At 35.3% G+C, this 13,660-nt stretch overlaps 1 protein-coding gene across 2 annotated transcripts in view; it reads right to left on the reverse strand.

Moving 5' to 3' along the window:
* Positions 1-13,660, reverse strand: part of LOC132104017 (oxidation resistance protein 1-like) — a 45,872-nt gene that overhangs the window by 26,269 nt on the left and 5,943 nt on the right. For both annotated transcript variants that reach the window (XM_059509175.1, XM_059509174.1), the window contains exons 3-4: positions 8,876-9,072; positions 623-708 (exon numbers count right to left, since the gene is read on the reverse strand). In XM_059509175.1, the coding sequence (XP_059365158.1) occupies positions 623-708; positions 8,876-9,072 (283 nt within the window). The remainder of the gene's footprint in view (positions 1-622; positions 709-8,875; positions 9,073-13,660) is intronic.

A 13,660-nucleotide genomic window follows, 5' to 3' on the forward strand; every position in this document is an offset into this window, starting at 1 on the left:
CAGTTTAACTACATGTACAAAAATAAACTACAAAATGAAAAAATAACAAATAAAAAACAAAATGGATTACATATACACAAAATAAAATAACAAATGTGCTGTATATATACACAAAGACTTTCTAAACAAAGCTCTATTCCACACAGTTAAAGATTTAGCTAAAAGGTAGCCAGCTGACAGAAGCACAGCTCAGCCACCACCTCGTCCCTGTCTCCCTCTCCCAGCATCTCCACTGTTACCATGGAGAAAATCACTACCTGATTTGAGGTCATCTCAAGAGCATATAAAGCTCTTTCTCTCCCTCTTTCTCAAATCGATTAAGTCATTGTATTACACATTTACATATTTTCCTTTCACAATACCTTGCTTCACTCCTGCAAAAAGACAGCAGGTAAACTACCACTAATAACAGCAATTAAAGTCATTCCGGCAGCAGATAATAAAAGCCATGCTGCGTGAATGAATCACACCTGATGTGCATGCTCACATTTCTATCCCTAACATAATTACATACATGCGGCTGTGGGTACACACATTCATCCTTAGTCAAGCACACATACACACGCGGGTGCATTATGTAAACAGAGCCACCTGGATCAGACAAACAACATTTACTACTCACCACATACTCCATGGTGCCTTTGGGCCTCTGGAAGGATATCCTCCGCACATCTTTCCTCTCCAGTGCACACTTTTTCTGCCCGGTGTCTGAAAGTAAACAAGGGAGAGCACGGGTTAAGCTAGTCATGGTCCTCCTCTCTCTTCTCATCTTCTCTGCACTCCGCTCAGTCAGTTTTCCCCCCACCCTTGTGTTTGTTCATCCGTTAGCACCAGCCGCGGAGCGAGAGAGAGAGGGCGCTTGATAGTCCGCCTGCCTGCCCTGCACACAGGGGAGTGGCTCTCGCTGACGCTGCCATGGAGGTCACTGTGTGCATGGATACACCCCTCCAGCGAGCTCTACTGGGACATCAAACTCGGCCTGTTGGTCTAAGTATCCTAGTGACAAGAAAATGCTATTAAGCAGTGGAGATGTTTTGTGTTAATGGGTGATAAATGTCATTTTTATGAGCATATTTAGTGGGGATCTATGCAGTGTGCCAGCTGATGCTATATGTGAACGTCAGTGAGTTTAATAGTACAGCAGATTTGATTCTGATATTTGGACATAGCAAATAAAATAAGCTACATTTGGGTGATTTATGTTTGGATGATTCAAATCTGCACTTAACAATAAAAAAATTATGTGGTGATATTTTTTTAACTTAAAATCACAACATTGTGATTCCTCATTATTTTTCAATATAATGTATTAAAATGTAATTAAATACGCAAATGTAATAAAATAAAATATGGATATCCCTAGTCCAAATATAACTTTCAACTAAAAATCCATAAATTATTATTTAAAAAAACATGAATTATTACATTTCATATTGTTTTAATAAATTAAACTCGTACAAATGACAATTTTGTATTGTGCATAAATTCCAATCAAGCTGTAATTTTATAAAATCTTTTTATAAAGAGATTCATTTTCTAAAGAGGTCATTTTCTAAAACCCCACAGGGCTGAAAGTGGCCAGTGTTGAAGAAATATTACACACACAGAAAAGAAGGCTCATTAATGGACCCTTTTCACATTTCCGGGTTTCTCAGCAGCGTAAGCCGTTAAAGATTGGTTAACTTGAATAGCAGTGAATGGGAGAGAACCACAAATATATTTTTTGTATTCCCATTTGCTCAAATAGAAAAAGAAAAACTCCACAATAATGTTTTCGTGACTTTCAATAAAAGGGAAAAAAATTGAGAGAGACTGATAATGGCAGTCAGAAGAGAAAACAATGTCAAATTTACCATCCCACAGACGCTGCATTAGAAACACCAACTGTTTTCGTAATTTGATGCAAAGATGATATTATGCAAAGAATAAGGTTATAAATGTACATACATAAATAAACTTTCAAATATTAATGATGCTGATGAACATTAAATGCGTCATCACAGTCTTGTGAAAAGGCTCCATAACATTACTTACAGAATAAACATTATAGATTCCATTTCTACAGTCTTCAGTGTCACATCAGAAATCATTCTAATATGATGATCTGGTGCTCAAGAAGCACTTACTACTATTATTATTATTATTTTGGTTATTATTATTATTATGAATGCTGAAATCAGATGTGTTATTTAATTTGTGTGAAATCAGTAATACTTTTTTTCAGTTCAAAATAACACCTTTTTTAACATTATAAATGTACTCACTGTCACTTTTAATTAGTTTATTGCATCCTTACAGAAAAAAAACTTCTTTTTTTTTTCAGATTTTTTTTTTTTAATGACCCAATAATACCAAAATCTGTATTTACAGCTGACACAAGAAGCCCACAAACACTGGCCTAAAGGACAACTGACAGCAAATCAGTCCAGATATCCACCATACTATCTCATGACAACAAATCACTGCTCTCAGCCTCTTATCATCTTGGCACCTCCGGCCATGAAAGGATATTTTTAGAAGCAGGAACCCACCAGTGACGGAAATGTCTCCCTGACTGATACCCATGAGCAGATGCCTTCACAGACGCTCACAGATGGGGTGAGTGGTCTTTGGGTGAGAATGGACATGTCCTCTGTGGCACAGGCTTCCTGCAGAGTTTAGTTTCAATTCAATTTAGTTTCAAGTGTATAAACTCATTCTCATTAAAAGTCTTTCCAAGGGATGATATACCTTCTGACTGGCCGGCCTCAACTGGTTCTTCGTTATTTAAAGATTAAAGGAAGCTGGAGTGCCAATTAAAGTTTTTCACACATTTTTCCTTTGTAAGTGTATGCCTGATATAAAGACAGCTTACCAGAAGTGTTTGAAATGCCATCTGCACACTTCGACACAAATAAGACTCCAGGGAATCCTCTGTCAAAGTACCTGAGGCTGAGAGGTGCTGAGGATACAGCTTTCGCATTAAGCACGACACATGCAGGCCAATTTATTCTGTGGTGTCCCTTTTGTCCCGTAAATGTCCCATCATAATGAAACTGCAAGAGACAGCAGTTTAAGCCAAGCATTAAAGGGACCAGATATTGAAAAAGGGGATTTTACTTTTTCTTTTGAAATAAATTAGTTCAGTGCACCATTTGGACACTAAACTGCCTTTCAAGAGGTGCCTTTCACCTCCTAGATGAATACTAAAAGCTGTGGCAAAGTTCTTTTTCATTCTTTACTTAGGGGTAAAAAGTAGTTTGAAATACCAATGCAGCTTTGTTTGTGAACACCCATCCATTTTGATTAATATGTAAATATGTGCTGGGCACTTTCCACTCAATAACTAAACAAAACCAACAAAAATGACAGAGGTGAGAAAGCAGCACTTAAGAAAGCATTTGATAATAGCGATGCATGCATGAGCTACCTATTCCATAATTGCCATGGACCAATGGTAATTTCAAGGTGTTTACCAGCTAAAGTGAACTTCTCCAGAATTTCACACTGCAATTTGATAAATTCTATATAAAAAAAAATTACCAGCATGCTGGCTTGGAATTACATGACCATTTTATATTTAACTATTAGGCCTACTTATAGAAAAGTAATTGGTCTCACTATAATAAGGGAATTAATGGCTTTTATTTTAACAATATGCATCACTTCAGGCAGACAAATGTTTATCTAGAGGGAGGATATGGTCATCTTAATAAAAATTCTTAGTCTTTAAGGCAGAGTAAAATAAAAATTCTGAAAACAGATTTATGTCTGCATATCCACTCAGGATTGCAGCATTTGTTCTCTTGCAGTGAGATTTGCCAGAGACGAAAGCAGAGAGAGAGGGCTTGAAAAGTGTTTAGGTCAGCTGTGAGAAACACCAGCTCAGCAGTCTACCGTCTCCTCCCATCACCTGTCACATTACAGAGAGCCGGAGCAGGACTCCCAAGTCATTACATGGATTTATAATCTGCTGTCAATCAGAGTGCCTGTCACTCCCTTTACTCCCCGGCCGTGGGGTTGCACGAGTTACTCGAATCAGCTCGTTCTTGAGTGGCTCTACAACTTTGAATTGCTTTAGTAGTACAGATTGATTATTTCTGAAAAGCGATAGAGATAAATCATGAAAAAGCTTCATATGAGTCAAATCATTTTTGCACCAAGCACAATAAATCTGTGATATATGCCATGTAATCTGTTTTAGCTTCGTTTTTTATATATATATATTATTTTATATTTTTTAATAATAATAAAAATTCAAATAATAATAATACATTAAAACAATATAATTAATACTTATTATGGGGGACACTATTTTAATTTACAACATCTTAATTATTCTGCATTGTTTAAATTTCAGTAATTTGTTACTATAGTGTATATAATGCAAGCTTAAAACACCCTCTGCTGGATGATGTCAGTAGTTTCTGCAAATGCAGGTAAAACTTCCTGGTTTTATATTATATATATATATATATATATATATATATATATATAATATAAAACCGGGAAGTTTTTTTTTTTTTTTTTTTTTTTTACTTTCTTTTTATTGGGAAAAGCAAAAACAATACAATATTTCCATTCACAGATACAATTTATCCTTTTTCCCCCTTTTTTCTCCCTTCTTTCCTTTTTCCTCCCTCTTTAAACATAAATGAATATGTACATGGACACATACACGCATATAAAACACATATATACACATATATATACATCCACATGCACACAAACACATACAAATGCATAAAAATATGCATAATCAAAAACAAACCAAAAACACTTTGATCAAGATGTAGGAGAAAATAATTACAATGGATCACAGAGTACTATAATAAACAATGAACACCTGGGACTCACCCACCCACCCCACCCACTCCACCCACTCCACGGCACACCACGACCACCACACATATTACTGGTTATTTATGCAATAGAAAATAGTACAAAAAAAAAAAAAGGCACACATTCAATTGGGTAGTACCACTAAATCAGTGAAATAGGAAATAAAAGATTGCCATTTATGGAAAAATTTGACTGTACATCCTCTCAACGTGTATTTAATTTTCTCAAGTTTTAAAAAATACATGACATCTCTGAGCCATCGAGAGACCGAAGGATATTTAGCTGACTTCCAGTGTAACAATAAAGAGCGCCTTGCTAGTAAAGATGTAAAAGCTATGATGTCCTTTTGTGTAGAGTTAAGTGCAAGTGAGGGGTCAGGAATTCCAAATATAGCAATCAGAGGACAAGGTTGGAGATTTACCCCAAGAACAGAGAACATAATATTAAAATAACCCAGCCAGAAATCTTTCAAATCAGGACAAAAAAAAAACATGTGGCTAAGATGACAAGGTGAGCCATGACATTTATCGCATTTGTCTTCCACGTCCGGGTATATTTCTGATAGTCTAAGCTTAGAGAAATGTACCCTATGTAAGACCTTAAATTGAATAAGTCCAAGACGAGCACAAGTCGTGGTAGAACGTATCCTCTCTATGGCCTGTTCCCATGACTCCTCCTGTATTTGTATTCCCAGTTCCCTTTCCCATGTACACTTAAGTTTGCCAATTGAATCATCGCTAAAAGCTAAAATAATGTCATACAGCTCAGAAATGATTCCTCTGTTATGAGGGACAAATGAAAGCATGGTTTCCCAGCAATGCACTGGAGGTAAAGAGGGGAAATTAGGGAAACACTTAGCGACAAAATTGCGAGTTTGAAAATAGCGAAACAGATGACTAACAGGGAGTTCATAGCGAGATGACAAATTGGTAAAACTGTCGAAGACACCGTCTACATATAAATCCCTAAATTGTGTTATACCCTTGTCATACCACAGTGAAAATGTCGAATCTGAAAGCGATGGAGGAAAAACCGGGAAGTTTTACCTGCATTTGCAGAAACTACTGACATCATCCAGCAGAGGGTGTTTTAAGCTTGCATTATATACACTATAGTAACAAATTACTGCAGATATATATATATATATATATATCATCCAGAAAGAAAACAAATAAATGCAATATTTTATGTGACATTCACTGCAGATTGAGTATGGTGAAGTAACACTTGCCATTTCCATCCAGTCTAGTTTTGTTTTTCTACAAGAGTTCTGGATCTATTGCACCTCACTTGAGAAGATTAGTTTTTGAGAGCGTGTATGTGTGCGTGTTTGTGAGGGAGCCACATACGAGGCAATTCTGAGTGGTGCGGTTCAATCTCCAATACACGCACACAGCTATAAAAGGCTTTAAAAGCCAAGAATGCCACACTGTGCTTTTTCTTTAACCCCTGATGGTTCTGAAAAAACACAGATAGCTCCCAGGACATCAAATATACTTCATGTTTATGGAACAACCAGATCCATTAGATGCAGGAGCAACATTTAAGAACATGTACAAATTTGTAAAGCCTCTGTGCCACATATATAAGTTACACTGATAAAACGTTTATAAAAAGCAGTTATATACACTCAGATTTGATACTGCTTTGGACGGCGAACAAATCACCATGATTAACAGCCTAATTAGTTTGACTTAGGGCAACTTGTTAACTAGACCGGCAGAGATCTGATCAAAGGGCTTTGATTAAAACCTTTTCTCAACAGAGAGTTAACTGGGAGAGAAACCAGACAGCAGAACTGCATCATCAGTCCCACAAGACTGAACAGAAACCTCGGGCTGGTGTCAACCCTGCACTGCAGCTAACAATGAGAAACATTAGCCGTAACGGAAGCAATGGTGGGATCTCACAAATTACCTCCAGTATCTTTCCTTTGGGAAAAATCTTGCTGAAGTAATTACTCCATGCTCACAAGGTTAACCAAGCTTATGTTGAGGCTGTCTGGGTATAAAACAACACAAAATGTACATTTACATGCTCACGTGAGGGTAAGAGTGCATTTAATTACTTAAAATGCTTCTAAAATGGGCTTTTTGAGGAGGTTAGTTGCAACATGGCTCTTTGTAGTTGTGCTCAAGAGATCAGAAGCTGTTTGAAAAGAGCAAGACTAGTGGAAATTCACTACTGTAAATGTTCTTGGTATTTCGGTGCATTATTTATGGCGAGCAAGCTTGCAAAAACATTGTTCTGATAAGAACTTTCAAACTGTTTAGTCTAGAGTGTCTTCTAAGCTTCACATGACCCAGGAAACCAAAAGCATGGTGGTTTTAATTTGGAGCCCAACTAGATTGTCCATCATTTTGGAATTTAGAACTGTATTGTTTTCTTTACACCACTAACCATTAGGGCTGCACAATATTGGGAAAAAATGACATTGCGATATTTTATTTTTCTGCGATATATATTGCGATAAGAAATCTAATCTATTTTTTTCTTACAAACAAAAATGGGGTGAGCACACTTACATTCTCATTTTAAATGATTTAAACATCTACACCATCGTGTCAATTGATTAATATGCGCGAGGGAGAGAGAGCAAGATAGTGCTCGTGTTGTTTGAAGACGGTGAGCGTGCGGCCGGGGCTCGCTCGCTCTCTCTCTCTCTCTCTCTCTCTCCCTCTCTCTCTCTCGCGCACTCTCGCGCGCTCTCTCTCTCTCTCTCTCTGCCCTGTTAAACTGACATGACTTAAAACACATGCAAACTTTCACTCTATGATGGTTAAGCTGTGCAATTAATCCACGAATCACATTCGTCAAGGGCCAGGGAGCAGCTGGCCTACATCACACATCCTGCGATCTGACTATCATGGATTCGTACATCGCGCTATCGATGCTTAAATGACACATTGTGCAGCCCTACCAACCATAAAAGTTTTATTTTTTATTTTTAAGATTTTCTCATTATTATACCCAAATGAAACTGATGAAAAAGCAAAACTTTTTTTACCATTGACCACAAAGATTCCAAATTAAAAAATGAGGCAATAAAATTAGAGAACATATTAGACAAAGAGATAATGCCAAAGAATTACCCAAATTTACACTTCTTCTCAAATGTTTGGGGTCAGTAAGACTGCCGTGAAAGAAATAACACTTTTATTCAGCAAGAATACATTAATTTGATCAAAAGGGTCAGTAAAGATATTTATAATGTGACAAACAGCTATGATTTCACATAAATTCTATTCTTTTGACCTTTTTATTTATCGAAGAATCTTAAAAAAAAAAGATTGTATCATGGTTTCCACAAAATAAACGGTTTTCAGCACTAATACACTGAAGACTGGAATAGCAATGCTGAAAATTCAAAAAATGTAGTCCTAGTATAAAAGACAAAAATATTAAAGAATCTAACTGACCCCAAACTTTTGAATGGTAGGTTATATATTTGGTTATATCATTAAGATGCTTCAGTCAGGGTAAAAGTGTGTTCATTATGGTTTCTGTAAGAATTCTCTGTCTGAGACTACAGCACCTCCTGCAACTTAAGAGTAATTACTCTCTCTGTGTGTGTGTGTGTGTGTGTGTGTGTGTGTGTGTGTGTGTGTGTGTGTGTTTGTGTAGGTCCACAGAGGGATGAGATCCTCTTTTCTCCTCCAATTACAGTATCAAAGGTATCAGTTTTCCTCTTGCCAGAGAGCCAGTTCCTGTACCAACACTAGATTAAGCATAACTAATAAGTCTCACTGGACTATTCCTTTCTATTGTAAAACAATGTTAATATTACAGTTGTATAGATGGGGATCTTCCTCTAATATGCTTTCTAATGCAGCATTGCACGTTCAGTAAGTATTTCTAAAGCCTAAAATCATTAAGTATTTATAAGTACCGTAGATGAAAACAATAGATTGTGTGATTAATACTGAAATAATAAAAATACAAAAGAAATACTGAAATAATAACCTAAGATAGGCTGTTTTGCTCAGGAAGCCACAGGAACAGACTGAAACACAGCAAAACTGTCAGAAAGGTTAGTGAAGAAGAACTCACGCACCTATGGTATACCCTCGCTTGAGCTCTCCACGACGCGGACTACGAGTCTTTTGGATGATAGTGGTATTGATCCCCTTTTCTTCACTTATGGCTGTTCTGGCCACATTCTGTATGAGGGGTGATGCCAGCAGGTCTTTGACGAGAGAACCAGCATAACCCTCATTAGGGATGTCCACTGACTGGGACTTTTTCTTCAACCTAGAACAAAGGAAGGAAAAAAATAAAGACAAATCTTTTTATTCAAATTTTATGAATACATTTTAAAATAAATCAAATCTGATTGATTGATTGACTGATTGATCACAAACACTACCATTCAAAACTTTTTTTTAAGTAATTAATACTTTTAATCAGCTAGGATGCATCACATTGATCAAAAGTGACAGTAGAGAGACAGTAAAAAGTGCAGTAAAGGACGAAGCCTACCACAACTGGCTACAGACAGCATAAGCGATGCAGACAGACAGGCAGCCCTGTCCAGATGAACTGACCTAGATCCAGAACTCACTCATTCACCCGAGCAATGAGCTCAAGACACACAACTCCAGGACAATAGAAAGCAAAATACTGATATAAACACTGACAAACTAAAGCAGGTTGCTAAAGGATATTGCTGTTGTCACTGGTAAATGGGGGTTTCATTATCATGGCTAAATCAGGCTTCATTCTCATGTCTAGATCACCTGATTTGTTGTCACATAGGGAGTCATTAGGACGCCATTAATCTGGGCTGAACTTATCAGCTAATGGACTCACTCTCATTTACAACAGGCAATTGTCACGGTAGATGTGAAACTGCTCACCACAAGCCTACATGTCAACAGCATGCTTTGTGTAAGAGTTTATCAACAACACCATTCATCTGCAAAACTGCCTACTATAACTGGTTATGATTTGAGAACTTCCAAAACTAACAAAAGAACCCTTACTAAAAAAAACTAACAGAAAGGATACTTTCAGGATTTCCACCAATGGATTTCCATTACTTTTTTAGATTAAAACTAGATTTTTCAACATTTTATGTCAATTGCATCCACTAAAAACTTGTGAGGTGAAGTCACAATTTTTTACATTTCCTAAAATTTCCTAGCTAATGCATGATCATAAGAATGCTGTTACTTGTGAAATAAATGCAATTTCTGTTTTTATAATTATTATTATTTTTATTTTAGTTCACTATTTATCATAAAATAAGAAGTAAACGTAATCATACACAATGAAAAACTCAGAAATTGCTAGTAAATTAACTACTTCAATGATCTTTGTTTAGGGTCTCATTCATAAAACAACAAATCTGAGCAAAATCCTTGAAAAACACTTATTGCATGTAAACTGTTGCACTGTTGCTTTTGACACTAGGTTAACAAGAACATCTCTAAATAAATCATTAAACACATATTAAGCTCATTGAATAAAACAGTCTAGGTTGTAAGTGATAAAAGTTTGAATGTTTGATTCACTGGACAATTCTTTTTCAAGTATTTGAAACTGCTTCAACAACAAAACGAGTCAAAGATCTTGCTTTAAAAAAAGAAAAGAAAAAAGAACGCTGTTAAGTGACAAAAAGATGAATGCATTAAAACTACCAGTTATAATTCATAATACTTCTGCGTCAGCATGGAATGTTTAGCAAGGGGAAAGAGATTATTAACTGAGATTATGACATATTTTAAGCTGCTCAAACTCCTGCTGACAAAAACTCCTTAAATATTACATAACAGCAGCAGGTGGTAGATCGATGCCCTGTGGGCACTGATCTTATTAGGAAGTAAAATATTAACTAACCTTTATCTGAGTATTACTGTTCTGATTTATATATTACCTAAATGTCTTGTTATATTTTCAGCCAAATGCAAGTCGAAGTTGAGAGCCTATCAAGGCATTTCAAGATTTTCCCCATTCAAAAAATTTAAGAGACTTACATGCAAACATATAAAAGCAAGGTCTCTGTATTGAATTGGTTATGTTGCTATGCAATGTCAACAAAAATGGTTAGACCCAGCAGTGAGCTTGTTATAGCATATGTCTGATCATAATATGAACAATATTAAATATTCACACTGTGCCTTCGTCGAACAGATTTTCTGACATCAAGGTCTGGAACTGGGTCATTGTTAAATACATTGTACAAAAACAAAAACTAACAAGAAAAAAAGATTACTGGGGAAATGTCTGTTTCCACAAAGCCAAGGTGGAAATCCACAAATAAAGTCTAAAATAGTAGAAGAAATAAAGATTTCTGGAGATTTCTAGTAAACCAGTATTTGTTTCTTAAAGCAGTTACAGATTACAGATATGCTTTTGACAGCATCACACTGCAGGGGAAAAACATAACTAAATGCCAAAAATAAAATAAAATAAAATACTTCAAGAACTTCAAGAGGGGGAAAGAAATTGTATGGCTAAATTACACGTAAAGACAAGAAAAAAGGAAAAAATATTCAGTGAGGATAATTTTAGAGTTCCTACATTTTTTCCTACATCTCATCTGAGATTGAAACTGGATTTTAATAGCATACAATTAAAAATAAAATGCAATTTGACAACAAAAACAAATTTAAAAATACTAATTAAAAGGATTTCTATTTTAGTTTTATTTCTATTTTGGACCACAATTTGTATCAGTCACTCGTAATAAAATTTCATCCTAATGCTAAAGAAATTATTTGATTATTCAATCATATTTACATACCATCAAATGGAAAGCAGAGCTCAAAATATGCAGAATTTAACGAGGCAAGCAGAAAGACATTCAGGATTTTCTTTTAAAAGCCAGCAGAAACACTCTGTTTTTTTGCTGAGAGGTTGTTCTGTTTAACTGGTCAAACAGAATTTAGATTACTATAAATTTGCCTTTCAGTTAAAATAAATTATTTAGTATTCAAATGAGTGGTATTTCTCTGGAGATTTGGATGCAATATTAAATCATTTCATATGCTGCAATCAAATACATATTCTTTGCATAAGTTTCTCAGCAATGCCAAGCTAATTTCAATATGATTATAAATTGCAGTTTCATCTGATGCCCCCCCCCCCCATCCCTCTCAAAACATCATCCAAGGTCTCCAATCTTATTACGCAAGCACTTGAGTTTCTAGTACAGGCTGCATAATCCACTCTAAGAAAAGTACTCTGTGTTCCTTCATGCTCTCATAGACACTCTTGTTATTGCAAAGTTTCCTGCCTTTCTGCAAAAGACAGACAAGTCAAACTAAATTAAGCAAGGTGGGAGATAGTTTAACTCTACAGATGACTATCTTAAAGGATGAATCAGTCCAGAAATAAAAAGATTTGTTACCAATTAAGGAAGGCCTAAAGGCAAGTTCTCAGTTACAGTATTTTTTCATAGTTACACTGGTATGTAAGTTACCTATACAGGCATTTCAATGCAATATTTTCTTCTTCCACTTTCTTCTACTGATCTTTTGCTCAAGGAAAGCATGTCTTCCTTTTTCAGGTGGTCTTTTAAACTTTTTCTAGGAAGTGCAGTGACTGAGTTAAACCACATTTACAGAACAGTCACTCTGAATTAGCAGAGTGCTCATTGTTTGTGTGGTTTAAGATCTGTGGTTAGGGGCCTCTGCACAGCCACAAACTGCATGCATGGGTGATTATGTTTATAGGATATGCACTATATAAGGCTATACATCAAAAACATGCCCTATACTATTGCCTTCTTAAAATACTTTTTTTTTTGTCCTCTTGCATAATTCAGATGGGACTGCATATTTCATTTATCCCACAAGAAGTGCTTTTCACCTTAAAACACTATCTGTGGAGAACGCATAGCATCACACATTTCTGGTAAAAGTCTTTTCTATAAAACTTACTGTTCAAGCCTCTACAGAGCCTTTTATGCTCACCAATAATGTATGATCCAAAATACAGTAAAAACAGTAAAATTGTGAAATATTTTTTTCAAATTAAATATATTTAAAAAATAGTAATTTATTCTGGTGATGGTGAAGCTGAATTTTACTCCAGTCTTCAGTGTCTAATGATCCCTTCAGAAACATTTCTTTGAATGGTGGTGTATCTAATTCTGTACTTCTGTTTTTTAAATGTACTTTTTTACCTTAGTATTAAGAGAGAGATACTGATTAGGAAACAACCAGTGTTTTTAGTATCACTGGGATACTATTATAGTGTATATATATAAATATATATATATATATATATATATATATATATATATATATATTATAATGAATTTGTCTTTATGTATTTTCTGTTTTCATTTTAAATAAGTTTTATTAATTTTGTTGTGTCATTTTTATTAGTTCTTATTTTAAATATATATGTCCAAAACACATGTTGTTAGGATGTGCTCTTTAATATTAACATTATTAAATTAAATACTCAATCTTTAGCATGTTTTCTGTTTCACAGTTGATTTTCCCCCTGAACTAAACACTTTTAACCAAATACTGTAGTAACAGATGGTTTTGTTCTGTTCTAAACAGACAGTATGTCTTCAGTAAATCAGGTAAAGCTGAAACATCTCTCAGCTTTATTTAGATTAGTGATTAGTTAACCCTGCTGCCACTGCGATCCTGCTTCACCTGAAAGCTGTAAACCAATATGTTTCTTTTCTAGCCTCACGTCATGTATTTGCGTAGTTACTCCGTTAGCCGGGACAAATCCAGAGATGAGGCTTGATAATCCTGCCATTAGGAGAAATATTCAAAATGAACATTTCTATTTTTATCTCTATCTCATGTTTATTCTCGTCAAATCACCATTTTGAGTCTTTAATATAATCAACTGGAAGCTATAAAAATGAATT

The sequence above is a fragment of the Carassius carassius genome, chromosome 25, assembly GCF_963082965.1.
Source record: "Carassius carassius chromosome 25, fCarCar2.1, whole genome shotgun sequence".
Classification (NCBI taxonomy): Eukaryota; Metazoa; Chordata; class Actinopteri; order Cypriniformes; family Cyprinidae; genus Carassius; species Carassius carassius.